The following is a 21,261-nucleotide window of genomic DNA, read 5'->3' as shown; positions in this document are numbered from 1 at the left end:
CCGAACGCTCTCGCGCACTACCAGGCGCGCGGCTCATCGATGTGCGCTTGACTAAAGATCGGCGATGATTGGCTGAAACTTTACTCCATAATAACTCCTTTATTAAGCGTTATAGAAAAAAATAGTAAAGGACTTTTCTCTTTGGTTTCACTTGCTCTGCCTGCACACAAGAGTTGGTTATTATGGGACACCTTGTATACATATTATATAAAATTAAAAAAAATTCCCTATATTATATATATGAAATTTTAAAAAATTCTCTAAATTTACAATATTTTCCCAAATTTTGTTAAAGAAAATTTGTAAGAAATGTGCATGAGGCATGGCAGATCTTGCGGTTCAATTTTGTTCAATCCTTATCACTGCAGAGAATCACGGCACTGCTATCTTCCGTTTCCGGTCAAACAATTTGTCGCGTAGTCTGCTGTGCGAGTGTACGCGTGCGTACAAAATATGATGGATCGGCGCATGCTCGGGAATATCCCATGATCTGAGAACTTTTTTTTTTATTTTCATTAGTCACAGACGAATCTCCGACAATTTTTTGTACGCATGACGAAATGTTTTCATTTTTGTGTATATTCCATTATTCTTTCTCTTTTTCCATTTAGAACGTACCACGTGGATTTTCCTAATGGACGTTACATAAATATGTAACTAAAAAGAAAAAAAGAGGCGGCAAGATTTTAAAGTCAATTTTCAAGATATTTCTCGCAGCGTTAGATGCGAAAAAAATTAACACGAATTCGCGTTACTATTATTAGGCTCGATTATTCAATAAACTCGGACAAAAATGTTTATTATATTCTAATAAGCTTATTTCAAGATTCATAAATATGATTGATTGTTATTTTCGTACATAATCTCGCATGTATTTTATTATAAACAAACATACAAATATTTCGAAAATATATATGAAAAAAAGAAGACTGCGTCTTTCTTTCCATGATTTTTATCGAAGGAATCTCTAAGGATTAATATCACGGTAGTACAATCGTTCCAATTCTCACGTTACATCACTATCTAAGCGTAATGATTTTCCTTGTCGATGGAATCACCGGTACCGTGCTGTTTAAGTTTAGAGATCTGTATGTATAATTGCAAAATAAGTTAGTTGGATAAGGTGATTTTTTGTATATTTGTATCAGCAAAAATACACGTACCAAATTAAGCGGCTTCACTTTTGCAGTGATTCTATTTTCTTTCAATGGACTTTGTTGCACTTTTTCGGCACTCTTTTTCTGACGGACAGGAGAGTATCGCTGACGATCCATTATTAAACTCCTATTTAAACGTTGCGGAGATCGCTGATGGTTTACATGGTTTAACGAAAAATTGTGTTTTGGTGGCGTTGAAAATTTCGGGATAACAAGCACCTCCGCTTTAGGTGTTGTACACTTTTTTGGAGTTGGCAGTTTGGATGGCCTAAAATATAAAAAAGTGTTATTGTCAAATTAATGTATAATGTATAGTTTCTTGTTCTTTTTTCTGATTTTAATAAATTCTAGCTTGTAAAATATAATTTGCATTGTATTAAAAGTGTGTTAGTGCTTACTTCTTGGGACTATCTTTCCGTTCACCACTGCCGCTCGTGTTTATATATGGAGTGACCGGCGAAATATCACAAGAAAGATTATGTTTTTTATTAGCAGACATCAACTTCGCTTTCGAAGCTTTGCTGTTTTGATCGTCTGGTGTCGACGAAGCTACTGGCTGGGATCTCGCAGATTTTTTAGCCATATAATATTTATCATCCATTGAATTGGGAGTACTGCTGACTATTTTACGACAAGGAGTAGTTTTATCGGATTTAGGCGGCGTAATAGTTTGAGAAGATGGTGCCGTTTGCTTCCCAATTAATGCTACATTGTAAAAATTTAAAAAATTTAAAGTTATATAATCGATTACTATATTGATTTTTATAGGTACGATGTATGTGTTATCCCTTATTTTTATAATAACAATTATAAATATTCAGTGACTAAGCTTTCTTTTTTAAATTGTTAGCAAATTAAACATACTTGCTTTCTTCTGCATATTGTCTACAGGATGCACTGCTTTCATAGGACCTCTCTTATTGACTACATCTGTCCTTTGTTTAAACTTATTTTTAACATCGCTTATAGCAATAAATTTCTCTTTTTTTTTGGTGCCACACTGTACCTCCGCTAAAATATTCATGCAAATAATAAAATTTTAATCGTTTGCATTTTAAATAAAATATTATTTAATGACAATGCGTACAATATATATTTTATATAAATTACCTTTTTCCATGTTACATGCTTCTGGAACCACAATTTTTTTATTCGCTAAATTACCAATTAATCCAGAATCGCTTGAAAAACGTTTCTTGCGATCTTCAAATTCGGATGAACTTTTATTCGGATTAACTTTTTGTATTTGCGTATTTTTGGGCAAACGCATCATAGATATACTTCTTCTAGCCATCTTCTCGAGCAGGTACATGGAAAATATGACATATAAATAACATAACCAAAATTATAAGAAATTTATGTAAAATTTGTAAAATTTATTGTAAAATAATTGTAAAATTTACTCACTTTAGATTTTCTATCAAAGCTTCGTCTATGCTCCACTTTTGTCGAATGTATGAATGAGTGCGCGTTACGATCATATTCTGAAGTCTTTTTTGGTGTAATTTGTTGAATACTATGCATTTTATTACTGTCCGATTGTATCTCATTTTCAATTTTATAATTATTTGATGCAACATTTAAAGCTTTTCCTATACATTTAAGTAACTGCATTGTCGTAGCATCCTCAACTTGACCATTCAACAATTTTCCAAGATTCATCAGTAATTCTATTGCTAGTTTTTCATCTGACTGATTATCTTTCTCTTCAGCATAATTTGTATATACTTTTTTAGGTGAATTTTTAATATTCAGATGATTGTCATTATTATTTTCATAAGATGAAGGCTTAAGTGATAAATTATCGCTACTATTAGTTGTAGCCTCTGATGTATTTTCCAATTTACAATTTATATCCGAGGGCAACTTTTCAACATTACAGATCTCTTCTTTGAATGATATTTTTTCGTTTTCTTCTTCGCTTTTATCTATATTTATAACTTCAGATTTTTCAATATCAGATGATATTTTTTTAGGACTTCGCCACTCGTTTGATAGATTGAGACAGGTTACTAATAATTCTGTATTATTTTTACAATTAGTATCTAAAACATTCTCCAAATTATCAAGTAATTTATTGACTTGTGGATTATTTTCTACTTTAATTAATTTTCTGAGATCTGCTAATAATGATGTTACAACTGTCCGCTGTACACAATCAGTGAATTGTGGCTCAATTTCCTTTAATGAATTTTCATCTACATTATCGATATTTGTAAGAGATTGCTCCTTATCACTATTTCTAATGCCTCTTGAGCTTTTTTCTGGCGAAATAGGTAATTCAATCAAATTATCTACTACAAGATCATCCTCAAATGCTGGTAATAATTCTGACATCCACAGAGTATTATTTGAAATTAAATCATCATCAATACTAGCTAAAAAAAAAATAATAATGAAAATATAATGACAAAAGTATTAAGCATTTAAATTAGCTGCAATTCATATTTTTGCAAAATTGCACACGGTATAATGTAAAAGTAAAATTACTTAATAAAATACTTACATCCAGAATCTGTTCTTAGCGCTAGTTCCTCAAAAGTCTTTGAAAGCAGCTTGGCCTCATCCATTATTGACTTGTTGGCTTTATTAGTATCCTGTAATTAATTTTTATTCCTTATACTAATGTATGATAGTTTGGAAATAAATTAATTATCTATAACATTATTCATCTATATTTAATTTTATACTAAAATATACTATAAAATATATTATAGATAAAATAAATTAATATTTTAACATAAATATTTTTATAAGATAATTTTAAATATGCAAATTATGTGAGATAAATATCTTACAGTAAATACAGATTCCAAAGAAGTAGCGGAACTTGAGCTTTTATTACGTTCTTTACTAGTATTTTCTTCTGGTAAAAACACATCAACATCTATCAATTTGTCATTTGTGGTTTGTTTATTTTCTTCTTTTATGAAATCAGATTCAGCATCTATTTTATTTGAGATATTAATCGTCCCATTCATAGCACATTTTAATTTTTCAAGTCTTTCTGCTAGATCTGAGAAGTTGTACTGTTTTGACTTCATTTCCACAGAATTATCAGATGTATTTATCTTTTCTTGACTTGCTTTTAATGAATTACTATCCAAGAAAGCATGATTCATAGTATCAACTGACAATACTGACGATGATATTGATGAAATAGAATTTAATTTTGCTATAGATGAGACATTTGATAAAGTAGAAAATACAGACTGCTCATTACATCTGCTCTCAAAAAAACCTTTATCTAGAAAAGATGGGGCAATATTATAATCATTTTGTGAAATTTTCTTCTCATCATTTGTTACAGATTGCGATCTCCTATTTAAATATGATAATGTTGGTGACCTTCCAGTTCCTTGCGACAAGGAACGCTTAAGATTGTTATTTGGAAGGAGAATAAATTCTTTGAACAATGTATCTTTTTCTAGGAAAAATGGTATATTATCATCCTTTTGAAATTTAGGAACTGTTTCTAATAACGTATCATTCATTGCAGACTGATTTAAAATCGACAACTCCAGCGACTCTGGATTAACAACTATTTTATTACTTTGTTTAGGCATGGAGATACTTTCATCGTTATCTTTATAAGATAAAGGCTCAATTATCATGTTATTATCACAGACATCAATATTTCTCATATTAAAACTGTCAGTTTCTTTCCTCATTTCCACCTTATTGTCTCCATTGGATACATCCAATTTATTTTCGAGCAAAGATCCATCCAACGTCTTGTTTCTCGTCTTCAAGTACCTCTTCTTACTTTTTGGAGTAAAATCATCTGCAAAGTTCACGGATCGCGCTCTCAGGTCTATGTTTCCTTTCCTCTTGGACTTTAGAGCCCGTTGTAACATCATTTCAAAAGGATCATCTTTCTTGGTGGCATATTCGACAGTCTCATGCAACACCCTATCAAATGGATTGTTACCATCGCTCTCTCTTCGTTTCTCTGTTATCATCAACGAGTTTATCTCGCCATTCGATTCGACACTTTTGGGCGCCGGTATCAAAGGCGATGCCAGTTTCGTTGGATCCAGTGATCCCTTTGCGTCCGGACTGTTTAAATCTATCAAATCGCACATTCTCCGATTCGTCCTCCTCGACCGGTTGAGAATCCTCCGGTATTTACAATATCCAAAGGACGATAAAAAAAAACTCTGTGTATGCCGATTCAAATATTTCGAGGGGAGGGAGAATATTGAATAAAACGTATCATTGTATATTTGCGTTCTACTCGCGTATTCGATTAATATATATATATGTATATACCTCAGGTTATCTTGTGATCCAGTGTTCGAACATTACAGTCCGCGTAGAGGATAATACTCTCTGTGATTATTGTATGTATAATTTGTAAGTTATACGACGTTATTTATCGGGCAAACACGTTTTACGGTTATACACGACTTTTTAAAATCCACGCAACGGAACCATCGATTGCACGGAACGCACTCTATCGGGCTGTTTTAACAGATTTCGGAAGTGATGCTCTCGAAAGTGATGGCGGCATCTTTCGATTCAAAAGTATGATGGAATCATCACATCCTGAAAACTAATGAATAACGCATAATTTCATGAGCAAATCATGCAAGTCATAGGATCACGTTAGAATTAGATACATTCAATATACAGGGTGTATCAGGTCAAGTCAATGAAACTTTAGGATCTTATAGGAAATTGATTTGAAACAAACAAGTTCATAAACATAGGGCCAGAAACGCTTCATTAAAAAGTTATAGCTAATAAACTTTGAGAAATTATGTTTTTTTTGACGATTTTTAAAAATAATTTCAAAATCCTTCATTTATTTGAAAGAAGTAACGAATTAAATATAATAGTTATAAATGACAAACTAAATTACACCAATTGCATTTATTTCAATTTAATTCTAATAAAGGGATTAAAAGAAAATAAGATCAAAACAACGTGAATGAACTTGAAAAAACCACCTTTTGATGATCTTTGTGTAAGCACTACATTTGCAGTGCAAACATTACAAGTGCAAACATAAAAATATTCTTATTAAATTTTTACCACAACTAATTATTTACGGAGAGTTAATTAGCTATAATTTTTTTTAACGAAACATTTCCAGATTTATATCTATGGGAACTTTTTGCTACAAATTCAATATCCTATAAGATCTTAAAAAGTTTCATTGATCTGTCACAAAACATCCTGTATAATAATTAAAAATCTCTTGTAATAAAAGAGACTAATAATATTCATCTGCAAATTTTGAATAATAATCTCGTCAATGTTGAATTATTTTCACACGTTACAGTTATCTAATTACATGCTATCCATCATTCAATATATTATCTAATTATATTTTTTTTAGTATCACATTTATTAACCACGATTATATAGTTATCCTAAATTCACAAAGTACACAGCAAAGCTTTCATCATACACATTACACACATCTTTAAGATCTCTCTCTTTCAAATATAATTTATTTTATAAAAATTAAGTACACAAAATACTAGTATACAGATGTATAAATAATAATAATTTTTTTATTAATTATTATTCTCAGGCAAGATGTAAGGCACATATGTTCATTCGTGTCGTTTAAAACTATCCTAGTATGTACAATGTATATTTTCACTAGCTTTATCATCGATTCACACAGACGCGATTGCAATATTTTTATGAGCCAAATATTAAATAATTTATTTAAAAAATTTTATACACATTTGTATTTACAATTTTCGTCTTTTTTTTTTGTTATACACAAATATCAATCATTAAGATATAATTTTTTATCACTTCTTCCTCACAATACCTTATAACATTTCATTATATAATTTTGATAACAAATCATCGTCATAGAGATATGACATAATATTGCATTAGTCGTGAATGACATTAATAAATTATTCAATCTCTATTGCAGCTAGGAAAACATTTATAAAAATAACAGGCATACATGATAATGTTAACAATATATGACTCAACCATTATATTCATTATTCATTAAAAAGATATTTCTATAGTAACTGTCGTAAAGTCGACACTACTTTCTTTTTTCAACATTGATGATTTTAATTGTTAATGTAATTGTACATATTTTATATATCCTATGTATAGTATTTCAAAAATATATATCTTTCATTACAAATTTTTCTCAAAAGTTGCCTGTAAAAGAGATATAAAAATCTAAATTGTTCAGTGCTCACTAGCTTGTCACCGTTAAGTAGATGTAACAGTAAAGTCACAATTACTTTGCAGGTACATTAATTGAATTCATGCTTACTTAACGGACAAGATCCTTAATAATTTTTTTTTTTATAAAAAGGGAAAGACAAAGAATATGCAATCAGATCATTTATAATCTTATATACTATAAAGTGGGACTATTTTGACTATTGTAAAAAATTAATCTTACTTATTTAATGATGAATGTAAAAGAAAATATTTCTCTTTACAATATATTACATTATCAATAATAAATTATATTAAACATCCAAAAATATCGAATTTAGCAAAGAATATATAAAATGATTCATCTTATCTTCCTGCAAAAGCAACGCCAAATTAATCCCAATTTACAGCAACGATACATTTGAGCATATTATTAAAGACACCCTGTAAATGTCTTGCAACAGTCTCTTCATTGCAATATAGCTAAATACAGCCTATAAGTTAAGTTTCTCATCGAGATATAACTCGCGTCGAGATAAGTCATATGTGTTCTCTTGCATTCCTTTCATATTATAAAATAAAATTCGTTAAAGGCTCGTGCGATCCTTGTCGGCATCCGTTTTTCGAGCACGAGATCCTCCAGTCATAATCTTACCATCTACAAGAGACAGAGACATAGCTGCGATATCATTCTCACAAACGTTGTTCGATAGGCAGTGACCCTTGGCGCAGAGACGTTGGCTCGCTATGCGACGTGACGTTTACGTCAGATCCAGCTGCGTCGCCGTTGTTATGTCCATTGTTGCTGCCATTGTTGTTTTGGCCGTTTAGAAACGATGTCATTTCCATCGACGACTGTTGCCCGCTCTGGATTTAGAAACATGCGTATGTTCGTTCGCTTCTTTTCAGATCTAGAGCGTGTAAGGGGTAACGTGCGTGTGTCGCGTTCGGAAAAACAAAAGAAAAGCGGCTCCAGAGAGAGTGCAGAGAGCGAGTAGAATCAGTAGAATTAAAGAGCAGCGCGCGACCAATGCTAAAACTAGAAGAGAGACTAGTCTCCTTATGTATTGTCGGCAATTCAATGACGACGGATTTACTGCAAGATTAGACGGGCGCAGGAAAATCAATGTCAAGTTCTATACATAAATAATCAAGATTCTATAATAGAAGTTCTATTAAAAAATGTCTACAATTAAAAAAAAAAACCAAGTTAACTCATAATTTAAATTATTAACAGAATCTTTTTACGTGATCTTGATCAACATGTTTTCTGCGCTCATCTAAAATCGTGCCGACTCCCAGAAGGAAAGTAAACGACTGGATCAAGATGAGCAATTGTTTTTGGAAAAATCAAATATAAAGAACAAAATTTAATACATTTTATTTTTGCTCTAATCAAATACTGAATGAACGAACCCAGTTCCATTACTTTCTTCCGATGAAACAAAAGTGCACAGATGTCGTTACTTACAAATACTGACCTTAGGCTGGATAATATCTTCGGATGCATCAAGACCGGCAAGAGGATTAGACGTAATGTTAATTTTGGAATCTGTAACTCCACCATTCATTACTCGTCCATTTGTTATCGATTTACCTGTTTCATTAAAGAAAAGTTATTTAATTTAGATTATTATAAGAATTGTGAGAATTATTCTCATCTGTTAAATCACATACCTTCACTTTGCGATTCCTGATTTTGTTTATACTTTGCTCTTTTATATAAACATCCCGCTACAAAGGCGAGAGCAACTAAAATGACAGCCCCTCCAAATACTCCACCGATTATAATCTGAATACTGACATTCTTGTTGCTTTCGCTCGGTCTCAATTTATTTTCAGCTATCACTTGCTGAACCGGATGTTCCTCGATGCTTTTTCCAGTTTTCTGCCGTAATATATGGGAAAATTCCGACGCCGCATCCACGGAAAAACTCTGGATCTTGAATTCGTAGACAGTTTCAGATTGTAAGTGAGAGATGGTCATGTTGTAGGCATCTTTTCCCTCAACGGTGGTTTTAAGATATTCGCCGGCTGTAGTAGAAGCCCGATGATATATGTAGAATCCGTCAATTTTAGCCGATTTGTCGGGATTTTGCCAAACCAACAATACTTGATGCGGTCCAAGCGCTTCGGTATTAGTCAATAAAGGTATCGGCATTCTATTGCTCTCAATGCCAGTGTCCCTATTAAGATGAAAACGCACGGAATTCGTGCTCAATTTGTTATCGTTATTCGAGTACACCGCGGCGATTCTAAATCGATAAGTATGGTCGGGCTGCAAGTCGGTCACTTCAAAGGATCGCACGTGATTCGGTATTTCGGAATTGGCCGTCATCCACTTGGTCTGTTTGCCGTTCATCTTCGGGCCGAGTTCTCGATATTGTACTTTGAAGAATTGTATGGGTAAACCGTTGTTTTCCGGCACCGACCATCTTACCATGACAGAAACGTCGGATAATCTTGTGACATTGGGCTGATTCGGGGGTATCAAAATTACTGTAAATAAAAGGAAAAATAAATGAAGTATATATTTAATCCATTATATTCCAATTGCGTGCAATATATTTTTTTATATATTATATACAAAAATCGCCAATTTTTAAATTTCAAAATTTCCATGTTTCAAGGAAACTCGAGAGATTTAATCCGCGATATCTCAATCAGACGTTTGATAATGATAAGAAAACGTATGGAACGACGATAACACAAAGTAAATAACCTGTGCCCTTCTTCTTTCCTTCTTTATTTCTGCGCCTACCACCGCCCCTGGTATGTTTGTGCCTCGACATAGTCCCGTAGTCCGGTCTCGATTCAGTCGTGCCACCGAGGACATGCTGCTTCGGATTGACTTGCAATAAATTATATCCCGAATGTGATCCGTATTCATTGCTGGCGACGCACTGAACAATGCCGGCGTGCTTCTTCTCAACTTCGGATATGAGAAGAGTGGAGCCTCTAATCTCTTGATTCTTGTTAGATACCAAGGATTTCCCGTTGATCAGCCACTCAATGCTCGGCTCCGGCTCGCCGGTCACGCTACACGAGAGCTCCAATTCACCGCCCTCGGAGAACGTGAACGCTTTCGGTTGTCTCGTGACCTTCGGTGGCTCTACGACCCTCAAGATGATCACAGATTTGATCTGCCGGATCTCGTTACTCCACCCGCAGTCGTATTCCCCGCGATCAGACGGCTGCACGTGAACTATCGTCAGACCGCTGAACGACTGTATCGATTTCAGCGGTAGAGAGCTGCCCAGACGACTCCAGGTGATGCGCGGCACCGGGTAACCGGCGGCGAAACACTCCAACGTAATGTTTTTGCCGCGCGGAACTATATATTCCGTCTGCGGTTGCTTGATAAAATATGGAGCTTGAAAAGTTGTGTTTGTGTGAACTGTCACAAATGTTTTATAGTTACTCGTAAATGTCTGCTGCGTTATGTAATTGCTCACAGTGCAGTGATACGATCCGCTGTTCGAAAATCCAACATTATCGATGACCATTGTCTTGCTATTCACCATATTTGCATTCACGACGATCTCGTTATTCTTGTAAAACTGCACTATAGCTTCCGGTTCGGAATACGGTACGGGACACGTGATGGGTATGGTGTTACCTTCCGCCACTTGGAGAAAGATGTCGTTTTTATCAGAAAATGTCTGTATCGTCGCGAGTGTCAATTTCGCTGGATCTGACGCTAAACCGCTCGTACCTGCAAACAAAAAAAAAGAAAATATATTTTTTAAAATCATTTTAGAGATGGACTATTTTATTTTAATTTTGATATCTTATTTTTCTATTATTTATCACATGCATAGTTCTTATTCGATAAAAAGACACAAGAAATGAGAAATATTTGTCAAATATAAGCAGCGTTGGATGGAACTTTCGCAAAAATTTACCAAAGAACGCGATACAACGATAGTCTCCGGTCTTCGATTCATTGTCAAAATTGACAACGTGTCGCGATGTTTTGCCGCTGCTGTTCGTGGGATGGGACAGCGGTATCCATTTGTTCGAATTCAGGGGCCTGTGATGCCACGCGAAACGTTCCGCGGCAAGATTGAGGCTGCACTCAAAATTTACGTCGTCATTTAACGGAGCGGCCAGAGGCTGCGGGTGTCGGGTAAAGGACATACCCAATTCCTGTCTCTCCCCTATAAATATATACCGAATCAGCACTTATATTAATATTCATTTTTAATTTTTAAATATTTGTAATAATAAACAGCATTACTAAAGTAATGGAGGAACTCACCGCATACAGATCCGATCGGACCGTAAAGTAGGATAACGATGATGCCACATAAAGGGAAGATAGATGTCATCTTGACACATTCTGCAATGCGAAAGGAGCTTACGTTAATGAAGCATGTTGCGTGGTATTGGTATAGTTGTTTTTCCGGTCTCGTTTGCGGGAAAGCAAATACTCGCCGGCTCGCAGAGTGCCGGCGAAGAGCCACTAAAATTAATACCGAGCAAGCATACCGTTTAAGTTTAGAACATCGAGTTCATATGAAAATAGAACATGGCATTTTTCTTAAAGATTAAGGCGACAGAATGACACAATGATCATTCATCAGTCATAGTAATTACTAATTTCATGTACATTTATGATATGTTAGTCAAAAGCTGAAAACAGAGATTATATCTATGAAAATATGATTGTACGCTTCTTATAAACTTTTTATACACATTATACACAATATGATTGTATATATAGTGTAAAAAATATATAGAATGTAAAAAAATTGAGCAAACAAACTTTGAAAGAAAAATTTGAAAATAAATATTTTTTATTAATATTTTTGCGATGCTTTGTTTTGGTCTTATATCATGTTCAAACTCTCAACAGAGTAAAAATCTTTAGTGTCTTGAAAAGTTGCATGTGATTTATGTTTATCAATATAGAATATTAACTAATTATTATTAATTATTATTAATAATAAATAATAATAATAATAAATAATAATAATTATTATTTTTTATTCAAGATTAAAATTTGATTTTTCCACTTGTATGTTTGTTTATTGTTTAAGTCACAAACATCTATTTCAAACCAGGTAGTATTAAAACTAAACTTTGGAGAGAAAAATAGTATTAATAAAAAATGTTTTATTTTGAAAATTTCTCTTTCCCTTCAAAATTTGTAGGTTTAATTTTGTTACACCCTGTATACATATTCAAAAATTATACAAGTAAAAAAATTATGAAATTAATCCTTTCATATTTTTATATTCATATTAAAAAAGCTACTATACATATTTAGCAAACTCTAGAAAGAGAAGATAGAAAGAAGAGAATAAGTTTAAATACGGAGTTAAAAGAGCAAACTTTACGATAATAACAAAAACAAATAATAAATGATCAAGTATAAGTTTCTTTACAAAGGATAGAAGCAAGAAAAGTGAGTTGTTGGATGACGTGTGGCCATCTAGAAAATATCCATATACGGCGTCGAAAGCTGCGTTCATTGCGCGAACCGTTTTACACCCACGTGATATCTGCGCTCTCGTGCGACCATCAGAAAACCATATACTCGCGCGTCCGCAAACAGCGACGATAATAATAATAATTCTTCCTCGTTGAGCCAATGCTACGGGGTCCGTAGGCATATGTATATCCATTCATACACTGATCGTACACACACACCCACGTGTCGTTTTAATACGCGTGAAACTATCGATATTTTCCCCAAGAGCAGGAAAGCCTGGAAAAACGAGAACGCGTCTCGTGTTCCCGGCAAGTTACATAAAATGATTAATATATTATTCCAAATATTCTCCGAAATGCGATTAAAATTAATTTATCAATGAATATTTAATGTTAACATATAAAAAAAACTTTACACATTAATATTATTACAATATAATAAGTGTTTAATATGTTAATAGATCTCCTGCTTTCAATTTACATTAATTTACAAGCCTCAAATACTAATTTTTGCCGATTTTATACCAATTAAATATCCATCCGCAAACTTTTAAATGTATCGATTGAAAAAAAAGGAATTATTAACATATTAATTATAACATTTACAGAGTTTTTCAGGTCCGATCTATAGCTGAAGATATAATAAATATATGTGTGTGTGTGTGTGTTGTGATATGCGAGTGGAATTTTAAATATTCAACTTTCTTGCGTTACAATGACAATTTCAACATTCTAAAATTGTACATTTCTTACACGCTGCTTGCCTGTGTATCTAGATAAGTAAGAGGAGTCCGATAAATGAGAATGAAGAAGAAAAATATTAGAAAGCAAGATAACAAGAATTTTAAGTAAAAGCGAGCCTGCAATCCTGAATTTATATCTCAAATAAATCAATTAGAAAAAGAAGAGAAAAATCATGCAGATTCGAAATACATTGTTTCCTTATCATTTTATTTCACTTACAAAGCTCTTCCTCAGAGCAAATGGGTTTTTCAATTTTGGCTTCCTCGTAGACGAAGCTTTTTGAGTGGAATAAAAAGATAAAGAAGCAAAATATGTAAGTTTCTAATTTACACGCTTTTTTATTTTTATATACGGCTACCGTTACAGAAAATTTAGAGAGCATGTTTTAAAATTAAAATTTCAAAATAAAAAATAAACCCTTTCATCCCCCAATTCTTATATCAAATTCAATATCATTTAATGATACTCTATTCATGTTAAAAAATTTAGCCTAATATCTCGAAATTTAGAAGCGGAAGTTAGAGTGCACAGGCATTTTTTGAAAAATTGAAACTGTCTTAAAATCCGAACCACTATAAATTTTTATAAAAATAGTAAATGAAAATGTTGCACTTTTTTACTTATGTACCAAATTGCAGCGCTGTAACTCAAGCAGTTCTTGAGTTATAGACGTTTGAATTTTCGATTATATATACATATATATACGGACATTTAAAAAAAAAGTGATTTTTTGACGTTTTAAATTAAAACATGAACTCATTGGCATAGAAAATTGAAAAAAAAATTTCTCGAAAAGAAAGCTTCCTCTATAAGAAAGCAAAAAAGAGAGAAAGAGCGAGAAAGAAAAAGGCAGTAATGAGAGAAGAGCGGATATTTTAAATGTACACAGCGTAGACTATCGACTAGCGCGTGGCAGTTGGTCGCGCGTTTTATGCATACGAGAAGACTCCTTAACTACTGTTTAAATGGTGGCATAATGGCGGTGGTATGTAACAGGTGAGAAGGGCTCCGAGGAGAGGCTGGCTCTCCGATATTACTTCTCATAAAAATAAAGAAGCCGAATTCCAAAGCAGTGGTTGTCCCCTCTTGGGGCACGCACGAATGCGATCTGATGCATGCATGCGTGCGTGCGTGCGTGCGTGCGTGCGCGACCAATGCGCTTACACGCGTTATCCGTAGCACCGCAATGAAGCCTAATCTGCCCGATGTGCGCTTTCGTATTAAAGATTCAATCGTCGTCAGCGTTACATAGGCGTGTCTGATAAAATCGCTGTAAAATTTTGATTTACGCGATTAGAAATAAAGATTTTAAATATAGAATGTGATAGAAATCAATTATTCAAATTATCACAATAACAATTAACAATAATTTAATAGTTTACATTAATCTCCGATACGTAATCTTCAAATACTAAATAATGCAAATTACTTTACATAATACTTTAGAGAAATATTAGAATTAATATACAAATTTTTACTTAGATCTTTAATCAATATATGAACAGACTGTCTTGAATATTTAATTTGATGTTATTATACTGTAATTGTATTGCAAATATTATACTACTATTATACTATAAAAAATATAGAGGAAAGGAGAGAAGGAGAAAGTGGAGCTGTGCGCTCGCCAGCACTTATCTCACGAGAAGAAAAACTTTTAAAAATCTTCGTAACGAAAAAAAGAACTCTTCCGCCAAAAATGTTTCAATGCATCCAACAATACAGACTCCTTCCCGTTCTACGCGGAATGCGTAGCCGTACCATAAATGACTATCAGTGTGTCATTAGTATTCCAGCGAAGGATCGTCTTTCTCGTGATGCATTTATGAGATCGAGGATCGTGTGATTGCGACGAGAACAAAAGGACGAATTCTCCAGTTCGTTAACGAGTAAGGGATTCTGAAAATGAGGAAGAAAATTTAAAAAATAAATGAAAAAATTGCATTTTGATTACAATGCCATTAAGCAAGGACGTAAAAATTATCTATCAATTTTGTATCTCCTAAGATTTGTAAGTAAGCTGGAAGAGCTCATCTGTGTCGATTTAAATGAATTATCTCTCAGGATGTCTACTCAAATCTTGTAAAAAAATTACCTGATCTTTCACATATTTTTGTCCATAATTTTAGATAAAAAGAAAATATTTTAAAGATTTCTTTAATGCCATTTCTTAAAATAAGTTTTTTTTTATTGCACGCGTTTTCTAATGTTTTTCACTCATATAAATAAAAAACACAAAGCCACTTAAATTTTAACTTGGCTTATTTTCCAGAGAATAAACTGCCTTATGCAATTTTCAATACCCGAAATATTTTTCTTTATATCAGATAATTGAAAGTGTTACATGTTGATTTTACTACGCACTTTTATCTCGAGAATGATAACAGAGGATGGAATTGCACTTCTCGCTTGGCGTACGCATGAAAAAAAAAAATTCGTCAGTTCGAATTTATTATTAGCTTCTATGCCATAGAATGATAATTTCACAATTTGCATTTGAAGGATCAGCGATGAAGGCGATGCGACAGCACACTCTGTGAGGACAGGAGATCTGGATCGCGTACAGGTGAGATTTAAAAAAGGAACGCCGGGGATTACGAGGAGCGGACGCTGGTGAAGCGACGATAACGAATGAGAGGTCTTCTTTTTACTCTTCCTGCACTCCTCTGGCATATCTTGATTCCCCTTTCGCCTTACAACGTCCGAATACACTTGTTTCGTCGGATCTTTTCCTTCACGCACTTCCTCTACCTGCGTTTCTTTTGCACCTGTTTTTTTTCCTCCTCCCTTTCCTTCTTCCTTCACTCTCCCAAAGCGTGAAAATATATATAAATTTTATTATAAATTTCGAGAATATATAAAAGACAAGCTATTATGATAGATTTAAAAAAGAAAAATCTCAACGTAGAATTTTAATTAAATCACTAAATTCAGCTTTTTGTGATTGTATTATCTATCATTTTAGTTAAAACATCATTGTAATTTGATTATAATAAGACATATGCGCACAAATTAGGTGGCTTTTGATTGCCTTTGATGATATATTTATAAGAGGCTTTATGAGTTTATTTTGATTAATTTCAGACTTTAATTAAACTGAAATTTTAATTAAACTTAATTTTAATTAAATTTAAATGACAAATTATAATTAAACTATTCTTTCTCGTTTTATATATGTTATATATGTATTTTATATCTCTAAGAAAAAGAGATCCAAAGGAAGAATCTGAGAGATATACAAGAGATCACATTCATTTATTAAAATAATCTAATTCTGTCTATTTTAATTGTGCTTCTCCTAATCTCCTTTCTTTTCTCTTTCTCTCCCTCTCTCTCTCTTTCTCTCTTGTACATACTATAACATTTTAAACGAAAAAAACAGATAGATGAAGATAACTATTTTAAATGCAGAGAATGTAAAACAATGCTCAATTAAAAAGACTAGAATCTCAAATCATGATCTAATTTTCGAATATAATCAAGATCAATAATTCAATCGATCAAGTTCTTATATGAATCATGATCGAGTACCGTTTCTCCGAACGTCCCGATATAATCGGACGACATTCACGCGAGGATTTCGAACGGCGGGAAATAGCAAAAAATAAAAAAAAAATAAAAAAAAAAGTGAAGAGAATTAAGAGTGCATTGGACTCGGGATCGGACATAAAATAACGATCCGAGATCACGCTCGCTCAGGTCGAGACGCATTTTTTTCCTTTTTTCGCTTACCCTTTTTTTTCCTCTCGATCCGAGCCAAGCACGCCGAGTCGACGCCGAGAAGAAGAGGGACCGCGTCGTGTCGTAGTTCCTCCGCGAACGTAAAATTCGGAATGGGCACAACACAAGAAGTCGCACGTTGCGTTGCGCTCTTCTCGAGGCGAGGGAAATGAGACGAAAAAAGAAAAAAAAAAAAGGTCGATCCCGGGCGATGCGGCCCGGCTCTACGCCGTACGCGTTTCTTTGTGATCGGTCACCACACGGGGTCTCCTCTCGCTTCTTCTTCTTCTATCTATCGTCTCTCGCTTTTCGCGTTCTTATACTTCATGTTCGACGTTCGTTTGCCCCCTTTTTTTTTTCTCCTTCAAACGCGCTGAGAGCACGACACGACGCGTTGCCGATGCCGAGCAATGCCGGCCGCTCCGCTCCCGAACGACGCGACAGAAACAACGAGGAACGGACGACGCTCTTGACGACGAGGCCGCTCTGCGGCCGACTTGGCGGCTTCACCGGCGGCGGCACTGGAATGCAGACCGACAGGTTTTGAAGCCGCGGCGGTGGCTCGTGGAGGGATGCTGCGACGATGGTGGTGGTGGTTGAGATGATGGTGATGGTGCTGGTGGTGGTGACAGGAAGAGTCACGTGCGCGCGCGCGCTCGGATTCGAAGTCTGTTGCACTTTCTTACACATTTCTCTTGCACTTAAAAGCGAGATGAAATGATTGGAATGGGAGCTTATTTTCAGCGAGAAAACACGTCAGATAGATAATAGGCTATTAAATAGAGAATTTTTGAAGATCCTAAAATTTTTCCGTTTGACAGCTGATCATATGATTGTGTTTATGTGTGTTTCTTGCTTGAAAGTTTCCAATGTATGTGTGAGCATCGCAGAGAGAAAGGAGAGAAGCGATCTGCGAGAGGTGTAATTGTAGCTTCGACGGATTTTTCATCTCGTAGATTGGCACACTCACAGCCTACAGCTGTCACGTGTCACGTGGTCGGCCGCGCGCGTTCGGATTCGAAGTTTGATTCGAAGTCTGTTACACCTTTTTACATTTCTCTTGCACGTAAAAGCGAGATAGAATAATTGGAATGGAAGCTTCTCAGCGAGAAAACATAGGTAGACACAACGGGTTATTAAATAGAGAAATTTTGAAAATCTTAACATTTTTTTGTTTGACATCCGATCATTTGATACTGTGTTTATGTGTATTTCTTGTTGGAAAGTTTCCAATGTATAGTCGAGTGTTGAAGAGAGAAGCGATTTGCGAGAGATGTAATTGTAGCTTCAACGGATTTTTCGTCTCGTAGATTGGCAACTACTGCTGTCACGTGGGCCGTCATGCGCGTGCGCGCGCGCTTTACGAATGGCGATATAAATTTTAGAAATAATTGTTAGATACGCAAAAATATAATGTAAGATAAAATACTAGAAGATGGTACAATGTATTTATTAAAATATATGTGCGATTATGTATATATTTTAACAAATACTTCAGATTTGTTTACAGTATACACGTACATATGTTCGAATTTTTTTACAACATTTACAGCGCATGTCAGCGCACTGATAAGCCGAATCACGCGTCAGGTTGTAAACGATTTGAAATTTGAAAAATCATGATATATAAAAATTCGGCAAAATGTGATAGAGATTTCAAAATAAATAAAGATATCTATATTCGAGTCTTTTACGTTAAATAAAAAAAATAGTTACTTTTTTAATTCAAAATCATGTATAGTTTTTTCTCTCTTTTTTTTCTGCATTTTTTCATATATTATAAAATATTTATATTTCATAATATAAATTATAAATATTTATATTTAAAATATAAATATAAATCTATAGATTTATATTTATATTTATATTTTTATTTATATTTCATCGAGTGACAAATTTTTTTCTATAAATTTAAAAAATAAGAATTTATCTTACAGATTATGTACTATTCTATTTATTTTAACGTGATGAATTTCAATTTTATTATAATATTAATTCAGATGTAATAATAAAAATTTTTTCTACTGAATAATAATATATATGTGACATAAATTTTAACAATTCTTGCGAATATATATATTTTATAAGAAATTAAAATATTTATAGATAATTATATGGATTGAAGTGGCAAATAAATATAAAAAGAGAATGCTCTTTTTCTCTCGATGAATGCACGACTGATGTCACTTCCAGAGAATCCCTTATCAATCCGTTACTTCACCCAGCCATGACTTTTTGTTTATGTATAGGGAATGTCAGCACATCTCGGCTCTGTGTATCGTCACTTATATAAGTAACGCTGAATCAGTGTTATTCTTTGCTCTTACTTTTATTAGATCGTATAATCAAATTTTCAAATATACATCATATACTTTAGTCGAATCGTCGAGAGAGGATTGAGATAAATTTTTAAATCTTTACACGTTTCACGCGAATTTACGAGCGAAAAATTCACAAAATCTATGTCACTTTATTTCAATAACTCTTTTTTTAGTTGCACTTTATATTCTATCATCATGAACTCGCCATTACTAATGCACTCAAGATGACAGATCAGAGGAGATTGTGACAATTTCTATGCGTGGAATATTCCGTTAATTGCTATGCTTTTAATGTTTAATATTTTTCAGATTCCAAAAATACAATATATGTACTATATCCTACTTAATATCTTTTAAAAATTTCTTAAAAATATTTTTGAAATGCAACATATATTTTATTCTTTTTATTTTTTTAAATATTTTTAAATATTTTATTTTTTTATTTTTCAATATTTTTTAATATTTTTTAATATTTAATTTTTTTATTTTTTAAAAATATATTTTAATATTTTATTTTTTTAAAATATATATTTTTTTTTATTTTTCTCTATTATACCAAAAAAAGTCTTTTTAAAATTTATTTTTTGCACTTTCAGAATTTTTGTTTTTCTCCCACCTCTAACAATAATCAATTATAATATTAATTTTACTTTGAATATAAAAAATACAATTAAAAGAATCCCAGACTATCAGTGTCAATCAAAATGTAAACGAAATAGTTTATCATTCTTTTTACATCATCCAGCAATTATTACATATATATTTCTGTGTAATAGCTTATCTCTTGTTAACAACTTGTACAACTGTAGATAACGATTTATCTACAATCGTTGCTGATTGTTATAGTTTTGAATTTCGTTGTTGCCTCGCGACGTCCGTGCGACTTGACAGCAGTCCATGCAAGTCCATGGCGATTCACGATTCTACAAAGGTCTGCTCCGTCTGTCTGGATCTGTCAAGAGGGATTCACGCGAGTTCGACAACCAGCTGCGACCCGAGTGTCACGTGCGTGTCTTATATTATTATCTAACGGAATAATACCTCGAGCTATTTGACGATAAGAACGCGAGGAGGAAATTAGCCTCAACAAGCGACAATTGCTAAGCATTTTATCAATTGCGCCAGATTAAATATGCACAAGGATGTTGATATCTCAGTTAACTTAAATTCCATTTACGTATCTTGTTCTCTTGATGTCTTTCTGTCACAGTTGAAATAAATATAGTTTGGTGTTTCGATTGAATATATATAACTCTTCCTTGTGTTTTAAAGTTGATATAATACATTTTTCACCTTACAAAAATATGATATCTTCAAATAAAATTTATTTTATCGTTTACATTTGATTTAATTATTTTTTCTTTGAAGGAAAATTATACTAGCACGATTGAGATTTTATCATGATGTTTTTCTACTATCAGATATCACATTGAAGATGTTATCAATTCACTGAAACGTCGTGGATCGACCAAAAATGTCAGAGTCCGCAGACAATCAAGTCGAACAGTGCGACATAGTCCTTCCAAGACAAGGTCTATTATATCAGGAGGACACGTTGGATTATATACTCTGTAAACCGAAATTGATTCCATTAAAATCGGTCACTTTAGAGAAACTTGAGAAAATGCAAAGGGATGCAGAAATCAAAGTCAGAGAAGCACAAGAGGCAGAAACCAGTCTCGATATAAATGCATAAATATATCAGTGATAGTTTGCAAAACTTATAGGATTTA

General features: G+C 33.3%; 3 protein-coding genes across 10 annotated transcripts; 1 reads left to right on the top strand and 2 right to left on the bottom strand.

The window, feature by feature from the left end:
- Positions 1 to 788: 788 nt before the first annotated feature.
- LOC126852517 (putative uncharacterized protein DDB_G0282133) lies at positions 789 to 5,611 on the bottom strand. Of its 2 annotated transcripts, XM_050597385.1 has the most exons (9): positions 5,430 to 5,611; positions 3,956 to 5,317; positions 3,664 to 3,754; positions 2,565 to 3,535; positions 2,268 to 2,451; positions 2,022 to 2,168; positions 1,556 to 1,862; positions 1,164 to 1,425; positions 789 to 1,086 (listed from the first exon to the last, which is right to left on the bottom strand). In XM_050597385.1, exons 2-9 carry the CDS (start codon positions 5,240 to 5,242, stop codon positions 1,024 to 1,026), a joined length of 3,312 nt encoding a protein of 1,103 aa, XP_050453342.1. In that variant the 5' UTR covers positions 5,243 to 5,317; positions 5,430 to 5,611; the 3' UTR covers positions 789 to 1,023. The 2 variants fall into 2 exon arrangements, with proteins under 2 accessions (XP_050453342.1, XP_050453341.1); XM_050597384.1 differs by having other exon boundaries at positions 3,956 to 5,611.
- Positions 5,612 to 6,596: 985 nt separating this feature from the next.
- LOC126852527 (interference hedgehog-like) lies at positions 6,597 to 17,733 on the bottom strand. Of its 7 annotated transcripts, none has more exons than XM_050597416.1 (8): positions 17,220 to 17,732; positions 15,249 to 15,386; positions 11,569 to 11,649; positions 11,213 to 11,467; positions 10,030 to 11,022; positions 8,985 to 9,806; positions 8,789 to 8,904; positions 6,597 to 8,174 (listed from the first exon to the last, which is right to left on the bottom strand). In XM_050597416.1, exons 3-8 carry the CDS (start codon positions 11,636 to 11,638, stop codon positions 8,001 to 8,003), a joined length of 2,430 nt encoding a protein of 809 aa, XP_050453373.1. In that variant the 5' UTR covers positions 11,639 to 11,649; positions 15,249 to 15,386; positions 17,220 to 17,732; the 3' UTR covers positions 6,597 to 8,000. The 7 variants fall into 7 exon arrangements, with proteins under 7 accessions (XP_050453373.1, XP_050453374.1, XP_050453372.1 ...); XM_050597417.1 differs by lacking the exon at positions 17,220 to 17,732 and adding an exon at positions 15,852 to 16,059; XM_050597415.1 differs by lacking the exon at positions 15,249 to 15,386.
- A 2,672-nt stretch (positions 17,734 to 20,405) lies between these two features.
- LOC126852496 (BBSome-interacting protein 1) lies at positions 20,406 to 21,224 on the top strand. The gene is made up of 2 exons (XM_050597333.1): positions 20,406 to 20,533; positions 20,950 to 21,224. The coding sequence occupies exon 2, from the start codon at positions 21,003 to 21,005 to the stop codon at positions 21,222 to 21,224; it is 222 nt and encodes a 73-aa protein (XP_050453290.1). The 5' UTR covers positions 20,406 to 20,533; positions 20,950 to 21,002.
- Positions 21,225 to 21,261: the final 37 nt, after the last annotated feature.

The sequence above is a fragment of the Cataglyphis hispanica genome, chromosome 10, assembly GCF_021464435.1.
Source record: "Cataglyphis hispanica isolate Lineage 1 chromosome 10, ULB_Chis1_1.0, whole genome shotgun sequence".
NCBI lineage: Eukaryota > Metazoa > Arthropoda > Insecta > Hymenoptera > Formicidae > Cataglyphis > Cataglyphis hispanica.
Note: the sequence above shows the minus strand (reverse complement) of the source record. Positions and strands in the feature narration are given on the sequence as shown.

What these genes read in the sequence shown, in the direction of transcription:
- LOC126852517 (XM_050597384.1), bottom strand. Translation starts at nt 5,242, where the DNA reads ATGTGCGATTTGATAGATTTAAACAGTCCGGACGCAAAGGGATCACTG. An exon ending in GCTAAGAACAGATTCTGGAT is followed by an intron (nt 3,536 to 3,663) that starts GTAAGTATTTTA and finishes TTTTTTTTTTAG; the next exon opens with CTAGTATTGATGATGATTTA. An exon ending in CGGAAAGATAGTCCCAAGAA is followed by an intron (nt 1,426 to 1,555) that starts GTAAGCACTAAC and finishes TTTATATTTTAG; the next exon opens with GCCATCCAAACTGCCAACTC.
- LOC126852527 (XM_050597416.1), bottom strand. Translation starts at nt 11,638, where the DNA reads ATGACATCTATCTTCCCTTTATGTGGCATCATCGTTATCCTACTTTAC. An exon ending in TCCGATCGGATCTGTATGCG is followed by an intron (nt 11,468 to 11,568) that starts GTGAGTTCCTCC and finishes ATATATTTATAG; the next exon opens with GGGAGAGACAGGAATTGGGT. An exon ending in AAGATATTATCCAGCCTAAG is followed by an intron (nt 8,175 to 8,788) that starts GTCAGTATTTGT and finishes TTCTAAATCCAG; the next exon opens with AGCGGGCAACAGTCGTCGAT.
- LOC126852496 (XM_050597333.1), top strand. Translation starts at nt 21,003, where the DNA reads ATGTCAGAGTCCGCAGACAATCAAGTCGAACAGTGCGACATAGTCCTT.